Source organism: Canis aureus, chromosome 3 (assembly GCF_053574225.1).
Source record: "Canis aureus isolate CA01 chromosome 3, VMU_Caureus_v.1.0, whole genome shotgun sequence".
Classification (NCBI taxonomy): Eukaryota; Metazoa; Chordata; class Mammalia; order Carnivora; family Canidae; genus Canis; species Canis aureus.
Window position 1 is genome coordinate 7,694,420 of NC_135613.1, and position 15,922 is coordinate 7,710,341.

A 15,922-nucleotide genomic window follows, 5' to 3' on the forward strand; every position below is an offset into this window, starting at 1 on the left:
GGATCACGCTCTGGGCCAAAGGCAGGCGCTAAACCGCTGCGCCACCCAGGGATCCCAATTTCCGATACTTGGACTCTTCTTGAAAGAATAAATTTTTAAAAATAAGGTTAGAAAAAAATAATAATAATAAGGTTAGAGCCCCTGCTTTGCTGACCTCCTTTACTCATCTTTAGATGAATCCTCCCGGATCACACCATGAATGCCAAACAATCCTCATTCCTTTTTCCCCCCAAACTAAAGTAACTTCTACCACAGCAAATCATTGTCTCCGTTCACCACTCACACCGGGAACTCAGTTCCTGGAGGACAGGCTCATCCCCAGTGCCCTTCATGGTGCCTGGCATGTAGTGCTTGATCCAGACTTCATGAACGAGTAGTTGTCTAAGCACTTTGCTTTGCTTTGCGTTGTCAGCCTTTGGATATTTCACACTAGTAACCTTCCCTGGGGCTAAGGATCTTTCCTCTACTGAGCTTCCCTCCACCTGTCCCTTGCCCCAGTTAATCCCTGCTCTTCCAGATTTTCTCTCAAGGCACTTTCCTCTGTAGCAGGGGTCCTTAATGGAGTTTGAGATTTCTGTATTTCATTGGGAAACAGCCCTCATCCCAACCCAGCTACTAGGGTTCACAAACTGTCAATAAATGAATTGGAAATAATAACATACATGAAAGGGGTGAGCAAGGTTCCAAAGGTCCAGCCGGTAGCGTTCCCCAAAATGTAATCCAGGTACTTGAGGGAAAGGAACTTGGTTATGTGAGCCAGGCCACACACTCACAGAATCCCATCCTTACCTCAGCCCTTCGAGGCATTTCCACGAAGGCAACTGGCCCTCCAGCCGCCTACATGAAGGTTGGGGCAGACACAGGGTGGGGATCCTCACGTGGGGCCCGGAGTGTGGGTCTTGACCTACCGGGTATCGATGAGTGGTGTGAAAGCCCCCTCCTCTCCCTCCCAGGCCAGAACATATCCCACCGTGGGAGAGGATTCTACGTTGGGTGCCTTGTGGGATCCACTGCGGCGATCTGCACTCGCCGGCTCTGGCCCATCCACGCCCTGTGCGGCCCGGTGGCCCGGTGGGTGGCCCGCAAGTGATCGCCTTGCTGAACTCCTGGGCCTCGGGGCAGACCGCGCTCTGCTCCCCTCCCAGGTTCCCAGCTACCCGCCGTTGCCGAATTTCCACTGAGCACCCACCAGAGGGCGCACCGACCCTGTCGCCCGAACCAGGTGATGGGGGCTGGGAGAGGAAACTTGCACGGGAGAGTGCAAAGAGTGCAACCCCGGGCCAAGCTCCGGGACAGAAGTGAAAAGGGAAAGCCCTTGACACCGCCTTCCTCTGGTTTGAGCATCTTTGCGACTCCCGGCTTCCTGAACCTAGGCCCAGTTCTTAAGCTTGGTTTTCAAGACCCTCAACCTCTCTTCCACTCCCACCGGCCGTGTGTCCCAGACACACTTACTGTGACCAGGTCTGCAGGCTGCTGCTCGTACTTAGCACATACCCTACCTGGAGCACCCACCCACCTACTCATCTCTTTGTTTTCCTGGCAAATTCGTATTTATTCTTCAAGACCCATCTCTAATAATTCTTCCACCACGTAACATTTGTTGATGCATAAGCCTGTTCTGGGCCCCTTTTCTTTTTTCTTTCTTTTTTTTTTTTTTTTTTTTTTTATGATAGTCATACAGAGAGAGAGAGAGAGAGAGGCAGAGACACAGGCAGAGGGAGAAGCAGGCTCCATGCACCGGGAGCCCGCCCTGGGACTCAATCCCGGGTCTCCAGGATCGTGCCCTGGGCCAAAAGCAGGTGCCAAACCGCTGCACCACCCAGGGATTGGGCCCCTTTTCTGTCATGATTTGGTCAGTGTTTGGCCTCTTGTGACCCCAGGGAGGCTCCCACAGCAGAGGAATAGGAGCCTGATGAGCTGTGAGCTTTAGGGAGAATCATTTGGCCTCCAAATAGGTTCAGCTCTGGCTACCAAACCAGCTCAGAAGCCATGGTCTTGATTAGGTTGCCCTAAACCCAGGCACCCACCTGGTCCAGACAGGGTAGCTTGGAATTTGTGTGAGCAAGAGGGAATGAATGCAAAGGGCCCAGGGTAACAGAGAAAGGGCAAAGGCTGTTGGCTGGATTCTCACCTGAGGAAGGTAGCACAACTGGCCTGGCTCCCTGGTCTCTGGACTTATTCCTACATCTGGTCTTTGCCCAGCATATTCTCCTCCACAGGAATATTATCCCTCTTTGCCCAGTGTTTTCCAAAATTCACAACCAGCCCTGTGAACCTCTCAGTCCTTTATCTCCTCCAGACCTGACAGGCATCAGGACCATGTCCTAGAAATGGGAAGTGTTGGAGAATGGGGTATATGACTCAGTCACTCAATATATGTTAAGCACCTGCTGTGTGCCTGGGACTGTGCTGATGGGAGCCAGTAACCAAGAAGGCAGTTGTACCAGTAACAGGCAGGTGAAGGGTTTGCTCTTCCATTGATTATATTCTAATGGGAGCCAGGTAGGGGCTGCTTCAGAGTCAATGGTCATGTCTGGGCTGAGGCCTAAAGGCAGAGCTCAGTTGAGTCCCCAAAAATGGGGGCTGCAAAATGATTCCAGTGCAACAAGTGCTGAAGTCCAGAGTGAGAATGAGATTGTCCTGTTTTAGGCAGTGAGGAAGCTGCAGAAGCTGGAGACCTGTGAGCTGAGGAAGAGGAGAAGTGAAAGTTGTGGGAAAAGGCCAGAGTCCCCTGCAGGGTCTTCTTTCACTATGAGTGAGATGCATATGATGCATACAATAGAAGGGTTGTGAGTGGGGGTAAGTGGACAGTGATGGGCCCAGTTTAATGTCTGATGGGTCAGCCTGACACATGGAGAGCAACCCATAGGAATAAGGGTATAAATTGAGACATTAGCAAAGAGGCTACTATGGGGATGAAAGTAATTTGGCTTTGGGAAGGTAGAGCTGGCAAGACTTGGTGACCACTTGGTTGTAGGTCTGAGAATCAGGATAGTATCTAGAGTCCAGGATGAGCCCAGGCCAGCAGTCAGTAGGGGGTAGGGGTGTGTGGGGGGGTGGGAATCATGTGGATGACAAGGTCATTGTGAGAAGGGGGCATCCTTGCCTTCTGATTCCTCCCCTCTCCACAGTGTCAGCACAGGTCATTGCTGCTAGGTCTTGACATCCTCTCCCTGAAATCACTATGGTTCCTATCTGCAGGGCCTGGGGGGCTGGGGCACCCTATGAAGGGCCCATGGTCACCTGAGGTTACTTAGTTGATAAGACATTCAGTCTGGCCACAGTCCAAGGTAGCCCAGGCCATCCTGATGCCTACCCTCTTTCCACTTAACCCTTGACTGTGGCCCCTGCCTATCTCTAGTACTGGCAAAAGGATCTCTGTGGTTTTCCACTGTGGGCCTGCACTAGATTGGTCTTCAGCACCCCCTCTTCTGGGGCCCAGGTTGGAGATGAGGGAGAGGGGTTTTGGGCCCTTGCCAGGGCCGGAGGGAGATAGTTGGACCTTAGGAGAGTAGTGTACACCAACCACCAATGTGTTTCACTATAAGAACGCAGGAGGGGCAGGCCAAGATGGTGAGTTGATTCATCCAGGAGTACTCTGAAAGGCTAGAGAGGGTCAGCCATTGACCAAGAGGAAGGAAGGAAGGGAGGGAGGGAGGAAGGAAAGAAGGGGCTGGCTAGCGGTCTTAAGACCAGCCAGAGGATGATCAGGGTGTTGTCTGACCCTCTGGAGGAGGTGTGTGGAGGATCAAGACTTCCAGTCTCCAAACATACTGGTCTCCGTATCCTAGAGCGACCCATGGTGCTGGTCCCATTGCCAGCTGTCAATACTGCCCATTCTGTTTGCTAATGATTCCTCCAGCAGAGAGTCTACGTGTCTTCTCTGGATCCCCAGTTTGAGTGGGGTGGGGATGGGAGGTGGACTCCAAGGTCACGAGGCCTGTCCTGCTCTGCTGGGCAATTTGCCGATGGGCCATGGCCGCAGGGTGGAGGTTCAAGCCCACCTCTCCGGGGCACCAGAACTGCTCGGTCTGGCGGGGGGGACTCCAACTACAACTTTGGGCCCGGAAGCCCTCTCACTTGGAGGCGAAACACGTTGACCTGGCCTCCAGGCGACAGACAGACGCACGGGGCCCCTGGACACGCTGCTTGAGCCCACGTGCCGTCAGGGGCAGGGCGTGAAGAATCGGTGTGGGGATTGCACAAAGGTCCGGGTCAGCTCCCGGTCCCCTAAGGCCAAATAACTCTCCAGGACTCACTTCTCCCCTCCCTCCCCTTGCTCTGGCCACGGTTCTCCAGCAGCGGCCCGCACTGGACTGAATCCGCGCTCGGCCCGACCCGTTCCAGACCCCAGGTCAGGGGCGAGCCAGGATTCGGACGTGAGGGCTGCGCAGCGTGGGGTCCGGGTGCACAGGGCTGGGCTGCGCATCCGGCAGCAGCGACCCGGCTCTGGCCGCTCGGGGACCGCCGAGACGCGCGGCTGAGCCCCGATCAATCGATGCGCTCGGCGCGCGGCGCGGTCCGAGCGGCGGGCCGGGGACCCGCAGGGGCGGGGCGGCGAGCTCCGACGGGGAGGGGCGGCCCGGGCGGCGACTCCCTATTGGCCGGCCGGCCGGGGAGGCGGGCCCTGATTGGCCCGGCCGCGTGGCCGAGTGCGGGCGGCGGGGTTAAGCGCGTCGCCGCCGCCCGGGCCTAGGCGCGAGCACGGAGCGCTGAATCCGCACCCGGGACCTGGAGCGGCGGCCTCCCGCCATGGGCCTTCGCCGCGGTCCCTGCCCTGCGGCGCTGCTCCCGGGGGGCTTCCTGTTCCTCCTGCTGCTGGCAGACCCGGCGCTCCTCGCTGGACGCCGCCCTCCGGTGGTGCTAGGTGAGCGCGTCCAGGCGGCGGGTCCGTTGGTTCGTGCGTCCGTCTGGACGGGATGCGGGCGGGGCTGCCGTCCAGGTCTGCATCTGCCCCCAGCGTGGGGTGGGGGAGCGTATGACTGTCAGTCTCGTCACCTGGGTCTGTCCGTCCGCCTCCACCTCGGCCGTGCTGGGCGCGGGTGTGGTCCGCCGCTGCCCGCTCGCCTTCCCTTGTGGATCGTGGGGTAGGTGCGAGGGCTGGGGCCGACTCTCCGGCTGTCCGCCTGTGCGCGTCGGCCCCAAGCTTTGCCTCGCCTTCTGCCCATTTTTTAGCTGGAGAACCCGAGGGCCTTTGGCCCCACTCCCGAGGGCCGGTGCCTGGCTGTGGGTGGGGGTGTTCTCGGAGTTGATCCCCAGGGTCCTCATTGTTGATTTGGGCATGGCTAGGAGTCTCTCTCTCTCTCTCTCTCTCTCGCTCTCTCTCTCTCGCCACCCTTCCAGCCCGTATGTTTCAAGAGACATTACCGAAAGGAAGCTTTTTGGGAAAAGAATGGCTCCCTTATCCCACCCTCAAACCTAGCCAGTGAGTGACCTTAGGCCTAAGGCAGGAGCGTAAGGGAACCTGAGGATGACTAAAGACAGGGGTTAGGGTTGGGACAATCGCTATGAACAGACGTCAAGAAACCTGCCTGTACTCATCCCTGCCACACCAATTTGGACTGGGCTATGTTGAGACTAAGTGACCTCCCCTGCCTATCCTCCCCTTGGTCCTGGCCCCTGCAACTATACAGGAGCCACACTATTTCCTTGTGGCGGTGGACAGGGGTGAGACTTCTGTCTTGGGGGGCCTTGGATGCTTCATTCAAGTATTGAGTTGGTGGCCAACCAGGATTCCCAAGGGCAGAGACATTTTAAGGTATATGCTACATACTGAATCTGCTACAGCATGACCCCTATGTTCGTTCGTTCTTTCTTTTTTTAAAGATTTTATTTATTTATTCATGAGACACAGAGAGAGAGAGAGGCAGAGACAGAGGCACAGAGAGAAGCCGACTCCATTCAGGGAACCGGATGTGGGACTCGATCCCCGGACCCCAGGATCACGCCCTGGGCGCCCTGGGCCGAAGGCAGGCGCTTAACTGCTGAGCCACTCAGGTGTGCCCCCTGTGTTCTTTCTAATGGGAGTTTTTAAATGGAGATGATGCAGGTCATAGAAGGGTAGGGTTGGTAGGCTGTGTGGTCTTAGGTGGGCCCCCACCAGGAGCTCTAAGCCAGGAAATACTCCAGGTTCAACATGGAATTTGGGCAGACATGGCCATGTGTTCCCTAAGCTTGCAGGGATCCCCAGAGATGAAATCTGTGTTGGGCAAGCACAGAGAGTCCACCAACCCAGTTAGGGAAGGCTTCCTGGAGTATGTGGTTAGAGCTGAGGCCAGGAGAGAGTTTCATGCAGAGGAAACTACATATGAGAGGGAAGGAAGTAAGCAGTCCAGGCTGTTTGGAATGGAGTTGGGGGAGGAGTGGATTGTGCAGAGCCCGTGACAGGTTGGGTCATCTAGACTTTATCCTGCAGGCCCACAGGAAGCCATGGGTAGGCCTAAGGAGTCTTGAGTATGAAGGGTGTGGCATTGGGAAATGTATGGTTCCTGATGCGGGTAGCCAACTGCACTCATTAACTCATTCAGTTCTTGGTTATCCTAGGTCACGGTGGAGGAGCCTCAAGCTCCACCCAGAGTCACAGAATCCTGATCTGCCTCGCTTCTCAGAGAGCGAAGCTGTTGGCATTAATCCTGAGAAACCCCATGGTGGGCGATGGAAGAGTTGTTGTTTCTGGGCCCAAAGCATAGACCTGACCTTGGCCATCAGAGGATCAGCATCCAAGGGTGACCAGCCTCTATGAGTGAGGCCCAAATTGGTGGTAGAGGAAGCAGAGACCAGAGAAGCAGAGACAGAAGAAGACCTTGGGCAGGAGGAGACTGTAGCAAGCCATTTCTACCCCTCTCAGCCTCGGTTTCCTCATCTGTAAAGTGGGCATAGTAAAGATATTCTCTCCTAGTGTTATTTGAGGTGAAAGGTACATAGATGTCCTAATTATAAGCAAAAAAGGGGCTTAGGAAGTGACCACTGCTATTTTTAGAGGTCACACAGCCTGTCCAGGACTAAGGGCATTCAAGCACAGCAAATCTGGTGACTTCCTCCTATAGCCATTTCCTCTTTGGTGGAGATAATGACCCAGGTCTCTGCACCATCGTGCTGAGGACTCCTCACTTCTGCATCTGTATTGTTAAGGGAGGTGAAGGTAGGTGCATACCTGCCTCCCATGGTTGCCCTGAGGACTTTGTGAGATGATGTACAGGGAGGGCATGCCCTCTTTAGATCTGGGTTCACAGAGCCCAGGCCGAGACCAGGAGAGCCAAGATCTGGATGTTCACTCAGTGGTCATGGATTCTAAATGGAAATGTGCTTGGAAGGTGTCAAGAGCATGGCTTGTGGAAGAAGGTGAGGCCTGGAAGGTCAATGGGAGTAAATACTCTGGGAAGGGACTTAATGTGGGGCTGTGAAACCATGGGGATGGGTTTAGGTGTCACAAGGTTCCCAGTGTTCTGTGCAGACCAGGCTCGGTGTAGCTGGTCTCTTAACCAGCTTGAACAGAGAGAAGGCGTCCTTGGGGCCTGGTCACACCCACCCCTACTGGGCTGTGGCTGGAATGGTGTGATGTTTCAGGGTAGCTGTTTCTGACACAGGGTCCAGGTGTGCCGAGAGGCGAGGGCCCTCCAGATGACCTGCTCTCTGGAATCTTACTGGGCTCTCATGAGGCTGGCAGGTGCTTCTGTTCATTGCCCCCCATCCACAAGCCTGTCCTTGAGTGCCTTCCCTGGATTCAGTTTTGGCTAGTTAAGTGGCCCAGTGCTTTGTCCTGTCTCCCACTCCTTCTTTGAGTGAACAAGGCCCTACCTACTCTGTAACCTGGGATGGCAGTGGGTAGAAGGCCTTTGGGTTCAAGCCTCAGAGGTCCCCAGGCTGTCAGATCCAGTGCCTCATGCATGCTCTGTGTCCGCCTGCAGTGCCTGGTGATTTGGGCAACCAGCTGGAGGCAAAGCTAGACAAGCCAACGGTTGTGCACTACCTCTGCTCCAAGAGGACGGAAAGCTACTTCACACTCTGGCTGAATCTCGAACTGCTGCTGCCTGTCATCATTGATTGCTGGATTGACAATATCAGGTGGGGGCTGGGGCACAGATGGGTGCTGCTCACCGACACAGCCTAAAAAATTCTCTAGAACTCATTTCTGTCTCATTCCTGCTTCAACAGGCCCCGAGGTCTTGCCTTTCTCATTTCCTCAGTCTGGCCTGCCCCACCTCTGCACTCTCCCAGATAGAACTTTCTTCCCTTTCCTGCAACTTTTGTCCCACCTTCTCCAATTTATGCCTTGTGCTTCACACCCTCTGCATGAATTTTTTTTTTTTTTTTTAAAGATTTTATCTTTAAGTAATCTCTTCACCTAATGTGGGACTCAAACTCACAACCTCGTGATAAGAGTCTTGTGCTCTCTGGACTGAGCCAGCCAGGCACCACCTTCCCTGTAGATGGTATGCTCTGGGCCTTATTCATATCCTCAGCATAGCCTCCACCTCTTCCCTGCCTCTGAGTTGGCCACTGGCCCCTGAGCTTCTTGTTCCTCCTGGGACATACCAGGTCTGCATATCTTTGTAGATGCAGTTCTTTCAGCCTGGAATCTATGTCTACACACTTTGCCTGGTAAATTCCTTCCATTCACCCTTTAAAACCTGAGCCTGAGGGCACCTGGGTGGCTCACTGGTTGAGTGTCTGCCTTTGGCTCAGGTCGTGATCTGGGGTCCTGGGATCGAATCCCACATTGGGCTCCCCACAAGGAGCCTGCTTCTCCCTCTGCCTGTGTCTCTGCCTCTCATGAATAGATAAATAAAATCTTAAAAAACAAACAAACAGAAAACCCTGAGCCTGATCCTTCTGTCAAGTTTCCCTTTCCACTCCCCAGAGCTCTTAACCTTCCCCTCCTCCAGACCTGTTTCCTTTCATCCTTATCAGGTGCCAAACTTTGTTTCCAAGAATATTTCCCTGGTAAGACAATAATGTGTTGGGAATTACTGCTTATTTAATATAGGCACTGTCCATATCACATACTCTTTTTCATTTAGTCTTAGAGCAACCCTATGAAACAGGTGCTGTTTTCAACCCTGTTTACAGGTGGGGACATCTGGAAGCTCAAAAAGTTTACAGAGTTGCCCATGGCCATTCAGCTAGTAAGCGGCAGAACCAAGATTTAAGCCCAGAATTGTGTGACCCTGAGCTAAGACCCAGCTCCCTGAAGTCGGAGGTTGTATCTCTTTTATCTTTATAGCAGTAGAACCAGGAACACAATTGGTGCACAGTATATGTTTGAGCTGAACGGAGTATCACAAATCTTTTTTTTCCCCGGAGACATACTAGCTGGTTCTCCAGGTGCCTTGCCTTTCTATGTTGTTGATGACACCTGCTTTGTTGCCTTTTTCTTCTTCTGTATGTGATCAGAGTTATTTCTGGGCTGTTGATCTGCAATTCTATTTTTATACCGAGACATGGTCTCAGGTACTGCCAATAGAAGGGTCAGGCGATACTGAGAGGGGCTTGTCTACCTTCACTGGACATCTGACCTGTTTAGAGCTGCTTTGGCTTTCTAGAAAGTTTTCTATAATTTGCTGAGTGGCCATTGAGTTAATCTACAGATTGCCCTAGAGAAAATGGGCCCCCAGACCTAGTATTTAGGTCAATGTTGGGTATCTTGTCAGCTTTCTTTCACTGATATTAGGGGGGTAAGACTCAGGACCACCAGGGATGGCAGGTGTAGCCTGTGTTTTCTTGGGCACATTTTCCTCCTTGGTATCAGGGAGACCAGAACAGAGTTCCTGGCCTACCACAAAGCTTTCCTCCTGTCTCCCACCACCCTGTCCCATTGTTTTTCCAGGCCTCGTCCATCCATCCACATAGCAGCCACAGGTGTTTAGGCTCTAAGGTGGGGGTTTCTCTGTTTGATTACGTGGCATGCTGCACGTATCCCCTCCTTTGCCCTGCGATGTGTTGTTGTGGGTGGCAAGAGCTGAATCTATGGAGATAGGGCAACGGGAGCCTGCAAGATTAGGCTGACTGCCTTTTGGGTCAAGTAATATGTTGATGGCAGAGCCAGGCCTGACACTTCCCTTTCACAATCCAAGACCTCAATTCTGAGGTAGATGACATGGAGAAGGAAATACTGCCTTGATGGGGGTTATTGGGTCAACTTTGAATGAGTCTTGGGGTTCTCAGACGGATATGGTTACTCTGATCTGTGCTTTATAAACTTGCTTTGTTACTTTTTAGTCTCCTCTATACTTCTTACCAAATATAAGGGTAGTAAGGGAATATGGCTCAGGAAACAGCGCAGTATTAGGACACACCAGGTTCAGTGTCACCTCTGGATCACCAGCTCAATATCCCCCCCACACCCACACCCGACAGGCTGGTCTACAACAGAACATCCCGGGCCACCCAGTTCCCAGATGGTGTGGATGTACGCGTGCCTGGCTTTGGAAAGACTTTTTCACTGGAGTTCCTGGACCCCAGCAAAAGTAGTGTGGGTATGTAGCCCTTCCTCATGCCCTCCAAGGGAATGGAGATGCAAGTTCTGCTATATTCCTAGAGTGGGAGGAATGCTGTTAGTTTGGAAGGATAGCCTGTAAACTGTCTCTAAGCAGTGTAGGCGTAGAGCCTTATAGCACTCCTTAGGATTTTTCTACAGTAGATATCACAGTCTCCTTGTTGGGTGTGGTGTGGGTGGCTGGCACTGGCTGTACTCTCTCTAATTCTCAGACATTTCTGTCTACAGGTTCCTATTTCCATACCATGGTAGAGAGCCTTGTGGACTGGGGCTATATACGGGGTGAGGATGTCCGGGGTGCCCCCTACGACTGGCGCCGAGCCCCAAGTAAGTGGTCACTCCTGCTTCCTCCCTGACGCCTTGGAGGTTGGGATGAGGAAGTCACAGCCACCATGGGCCCTGGAGGCATGTGTCCCCTGCCCCCAGGGCCCTTCTGTCCAGCTCAGCAGTCACAGCTGTCACCCCTGGTCAATCTGTCCGGTCTTTCCCCAGTCTTCACCCTAGGATTCCTGGGCCTCTGAGCCCTGGGGAGAGATAAAGAGGCTGAGGAGGGGAAGAGGAGCTTCTAGGTTTCCTCCCTTCCTGGAAAAGGAGGGGAAACCAGACCATTTCCACTTGGGTTTTAACATTTTCCCCACCCACTGAGTCCTGGAACTGGCCTAAAGAACATTTAGTGGTTCAGGCCCTAGGACCCTTCTTTCCTGACTGCTGCCTGGCTCTGGCCTACAGATGAAAACGGGCCCTACTTCCTGGCCCTCCGGGAGATGATCGAGGAGATGTACCAGCTGTATGGGGGACCTGTGGTGCTGGTTGCCCACAGCATGGGCAACATGTACACACTCTACTTTCTGCAGCGGCAGCCACAGGCCTGGAAGAACAAGTATATTCAAGCATTTGTGGCACTGGGTGCGCCCTGGGGTGGCGTGGCCAAGACTTTGCGTGTCCTGGCCTCAGGTAAGACCCTGCCTGAGCCAGTGTGGGGGACTGATGTCAGGGATGGTGCCCTCTTTCCTTCAGCAGTGTCCTCCTGGGCCCCCTTGTATCTCTTCTCTTGGATGAGGATCCTTCTTTCTCCAGAGTGGTACACTTTTCCAAACATCTCTTCTTCCAAAAGAGAACACTACTTAATTTCATCTCTCTAGCTGATGGTCTTGGTTATCTGTGTAAATTGGTTTACAGCGAGTACATGCAGTGGCACAACTGCTGGTCACACAGGTACTTGCATATGTGTGCACATACACTGTGCTCCGGCCTGGCTGGCCTAACTTGGTTTGATCCAGAGTTCTTTGGGGGATCCTTCTCCCTTTTCTTTTTCTTTTCCTTTCCCTTTTCCTTTTTCTTTTTCTTCTTTTCTTTTTTTAAAGATTTTCTTTATTCATGAGAGACAGAGGCAGAGACATAGGCAGAGGGAGAAGCAGGCTCCCTACAGGGAGCCCGATGTGGGACTTGATCCCAGGATCACGCCCTGAGCTGAAGGCAGATGCTCAACTGCTGAGCCACCCACGCGTCCCGCCTTCTCCCTTTCTTCATGCCCACCTTAGCCCCACAGAAGGAAGGTTGGGCTACAGTTTCCTGTTTATGAGTTATACCTCCATCTGTGGCAGTGGGGAGCCTTTGTGGGTAATGCAGGGAGGAAGCAGGTGCAGATTTCTTTGGGCCTGCTTGCCTGGCATTGGGGAAGGCCATCTTCCCCACTCCTCCCCAGTTCACCTGCCTCTTTATGACTGTGAGAGCCTGCCAGCTGTAGCCGTGGGGCTTTCCTTCCTCTGCTAGTCCTGGGGGTGAGCCCATGGCCCCTTACTTTAGGAGCCTGGAGCCATGGCTATGCCAAGCATCTGAAGAGCTTCCTTCCTCCTATCATTAGCATTGCCTCACCTACTTGTTGGTCAACTGATAATCGCAGTCAGGTCAGACCTAGTGCCTCTCCCAGTAGTAGTAGACCCTGGATTGGCTGGACAGTGAATCCAGATCTAAAGAGGACTCATTACAGCCACCTGGACCTAAAAAGACAGATGTGGGCACAACTACATTTGAGACAGCTGTGGTGGGGCTCAGAGCCTTCCTGTAAGTCCCCTTAGAGCTTTGCCTCAGATTCTGGGAAACTGTTCTGTTAGGCCCTGACAGGGGACTGGTGGACTAGCAAGGGGCTTCCCTTTCCTCAGGGGTCCTACCACCAGACCCCACAAGGCAGAGCTGAAGGTGTGTAAGTCAGTCAGAGCGGGGGCGGGGAGATGGGAGGCTGTGTCCTGAAGAGATCACAGGGCCCCTGTTTCCAAGTTCCAGCTCACTCCCCAGAGGCCTCACTGGCTGTGTTGTTGGAATTCCTGTGTGAGAAGGACTGTCGTTCAGCCTGCAGCCTCCCCTCCTGCCTTGTCTCCTGCAGGCCTGGCCGTCTGGGTCAGTGACAGGCAGATGAGTAGATGAGTAGAGTATGACCGGGGGTGACTGGCTGCAGGTCTGAGCCTAGGAAAAGAAAAATATTTTCAGGGACGCCTGGGTGGCTCAGTGGTTGAGTGTTTGCCTTCGGCTCAGGGTATGATCCCGGGGTCCCAGGATCGAGTCCCACATCAGGCTCCCTGTGACGAGCCTGCTTCTCCCTCTGCCTATGTCTCTGCCTTTCTTTCTCTGTGTCTCTAATGAATAAATAAATAAATCTTAAAAAACAAAACAAGACATTTTCATAACTTAGTGTAAGAAAAGAGAAAGAAGAATGTGTCTGGGCTGCCAACCTGCTGATTCACCTTCACGAAGGTCTGTGCCCACAAGCCTGGTGACGAGTGCTCAGGGGGTACCGTTTACACAGTGAATCACCTGTGGGTACGTGCTGCCCAAATCCCTGGTAACAAAATGCAGAAGGAAAGAAACCAGTCATGGTCGTGTGTTTCCCAGATATAGCAAACTTAAAGGGAACCATGGAAGTTACAGGATGATGACAGTGTAGCACTGCGGGAGTGCTGACTGGGCCCCTGACTGGGGCCCAGCAGAGGGCCTGGCAGGACTGTGCTGCCCGGAGGCTTGCGTTCCGGAGCGCAGACTGAGCCAGCCCTCTCCCTGCAGGAGACAACAATCGGATCCCCGTCATTAGGCCCCTGAAGATCCGGGAGCAGCAGCGCTCAGCCGTCTCCACCAGCTGGCTGCTGCCTTATAACTACACCTGGTCACCTGAAAAGATCTTCGTGCATACGCCCACAGCCAACTACACGCTGCGGGACTATCACCAGTTCTTCCAGGATATTGGCTTCAAAGATGGATGGCTCATGCGGCAGGACACGGAGGGGCTGGTGGAAGCCATGGTGCCGCCCGGCGTGCCGCTGCACTGCCTCTATGGCACTGGTGTCCCCACGCCAGACTCCTTCTACTATGAGAGCTTCCCAGACCGTGATCCCAAAATCTGCTTTGGCGACGGTGACGGCACCGTGAACTTGCAGAGTGCCCTGCAGTGCCAGGCCTGGCGTGGCCACCAGGAGCACCAAGTGTCTTTGCAGGCACTGCCAGGCAGCGAGCACATAGAGATGCTGGCCAATGCCACTACCTTGGCCTATCTGAAACGTGTGCTCCTTGGGCCCTGATTCCTGTGCCGGGCGGGACTGGGGGATGGCCTGGCCACCGCTGTTTCTCTTGTCCTCTGGGGCTATCATGGCCCACGAGTTTAGCAGTTTGTGACTGACTGCCTAAGGTCCTCAGTCTTGGGTTGTGAAATGCCTGCCGTTGGGAGGTACTGTTTCTTACCCTTCCTTTGTGGGAGTGAGGAAGGAAGAAATAGTCTGGACTCACTTGAGGGATCCCTGCTGGGAAGAATGCTGCTGCTGCTGCTGCTGCTGGAATTGCTGTGACCTCAGGACTGGCTCCACAGGCAAGGATTGGCTGGCATCTGGCCCCAATCCTGAACTCAGGGGCCTCTTTGTTCCTCACACCCCTGTGGCCTTTTCACACTCACCCACCAGGCCCTGGCCCCTCAGCCTTCCTGTGAGGGATATTACTGAGCTGTGTTCCCTGTCCCTAAAGGTCCCAGGGATGGGCTGGTCCCTATGGTGATCTTCCCATAAACTGGCCATAAACAGGTAGGCTTGCTACTGGCTGTGGGTGGCTGGAGCTGCTGGCTTCCCTAGGGCCTAGTTGCTGTGAGCCTGACTGTGGCTTTCTGGAGGCAGCCTGGTTCCTCCTGCAGGCAGGGGCGAGTTGTGTTCTCCATGGTTCCCAGGTCCTGGGGCATTCATTCCTACCTCCCTCACCTCTAAGAACAGCCTAGCTCAGGATTGAGCAGCAGATGGCCCTCCAGTTCTTGGGGACTCTGTCCCAGGAGCCTCGATTCCCTTGGACTCCTACCCACAGTATTGATGCTGGTTCCCTTTGCCCTGGGACTGTGGTTCAAGGATGAGAGCAGGGCCCAGTCCCATAGCCTTTTAGGGACTCATGAAGAAAAACTAAGGATGCAGCTGAGGCCATTCAGAACTACCCTGAATCCCACCACCACATTACCACTCTAGGGCTTTTCTAGCATCCGGGTGGGCTGGCACAGGGCTGAGAGGAGATGGGGCTCTTGTCCATCCTGCACAGCACCTACTCCCTCCAGGCAGCTCAGTGGTGTTTAGTCTGCAGACACTAGCCCAGAACCTTGAGTGGGCCCCCGAGAGAGCAGGGTGGCTTGGGGCTCCCCTGGTAGTTTTCTGTCTGTTCCAGAGGTGCTTCCCTGATCTTCCTATAATAGCAGGGATGGAGAGTCTGGATTTGCCTTGGTGGCAGTCATCTCCAAGTGGGCAACGGCTATAGGCCAAGACTTGAGTCTAGCCTATAGGATGGGACCCCAGAGCCAGAGTCTGGGGTTGTGCTGCTGGACTGGACTGTGCTGCTTTCCCACAGGGTTTCTGTGGAGCTGGATTTTCTCTGTTATGAACACACCCAGCATCTCTCCTTTCATTCCTGGATGGTGGGCTCTTCGTGGAGCTCTAAGCAGGCTGTACCTTGATTCTGGCAATAAAAATGTTCTGGATGCTGTAAAGTGCCCTGGCTGAGGGTCTGTTCTGAGCATAAGAGGAGGGAGGTAGCAGAAGGGCAAAGGGGCTAGAGAGGCAGGCAATCAGGGGCTAGACCGTTCCTAGGTCTAGCACCAAAGCATGGCTCCTGTGCACGTATTTGGGCTTCATCCTCCTGCCTGTTCTCCTGGAATCTATTTCCCCTCCAGGGACTAAGAACAAGGACCTGAAACATTTCCATTGGAATGTGACTTCTGCGTGGCTGGCAGATTCCACAAGCTGCCTCAGAGCTGGGGCAGAGGACAACGTGCAGGTTACCCTGGCTGGACTCTCCTTCCCAGCTTGTTTGTTTGTTTGCTTGCTTGCTTGCTTTTTTATTTATATACATATTTTTTCCTTCCCAGCCTTTTTTGTCCTCTCTCAGCTTTCAGGTGTCAGCATCTTTTGATCCTAG

At 53.7% G+C, this 15,922-nt stretch overlaps 1 protein-coding gene across 2 annotated transcripts; it reads left to right on the forward strand.

Moving 5' to 3' along the window:
* Window positions 1-4,666: 4,666 nt before the first annotated feature.
* On the forward strand, window positions 4,667-15,494 carry PLA2G15 (phospholipase A2 group XV). Of its 2 annotated transcripts, XM_077888055.1 has the most exons (7): window positions 4,729-4,867; window positions 6,544-7,341; window positions 7,908-8,064; window positions 10,357-10,475; window positions 10,724-10,822; window positions 11,225-11,449; window positions 13,553-15,494. In XM_077888055.1, the coding sequence occupies exons 2-7, from the start codon at window positions 7,188-7,190 to the stop codon at window positions 14,062-14,064; spliced, it is 1,266 nt and encodes a 421-aa protein (XP_077744181.1). In that variant the 5' UTR covers window positions 4,729-4,867; window positions 6,544-7,187; the 3' UTR covers window positions 14,065-15,494. The 2 variants fall into 2 exon arrangements, with proteins under 2 accessions (XP_077744192.1, XP_077744181.1); XM_077888066.1 differs by lacking the exon at window positions 6,544-7,341 and having other exon boundaries at window positions 4,667-4,867.
* The last annotated feature ends 428 nt before the right edge of the window (window positions 15,495-15,922 follow it).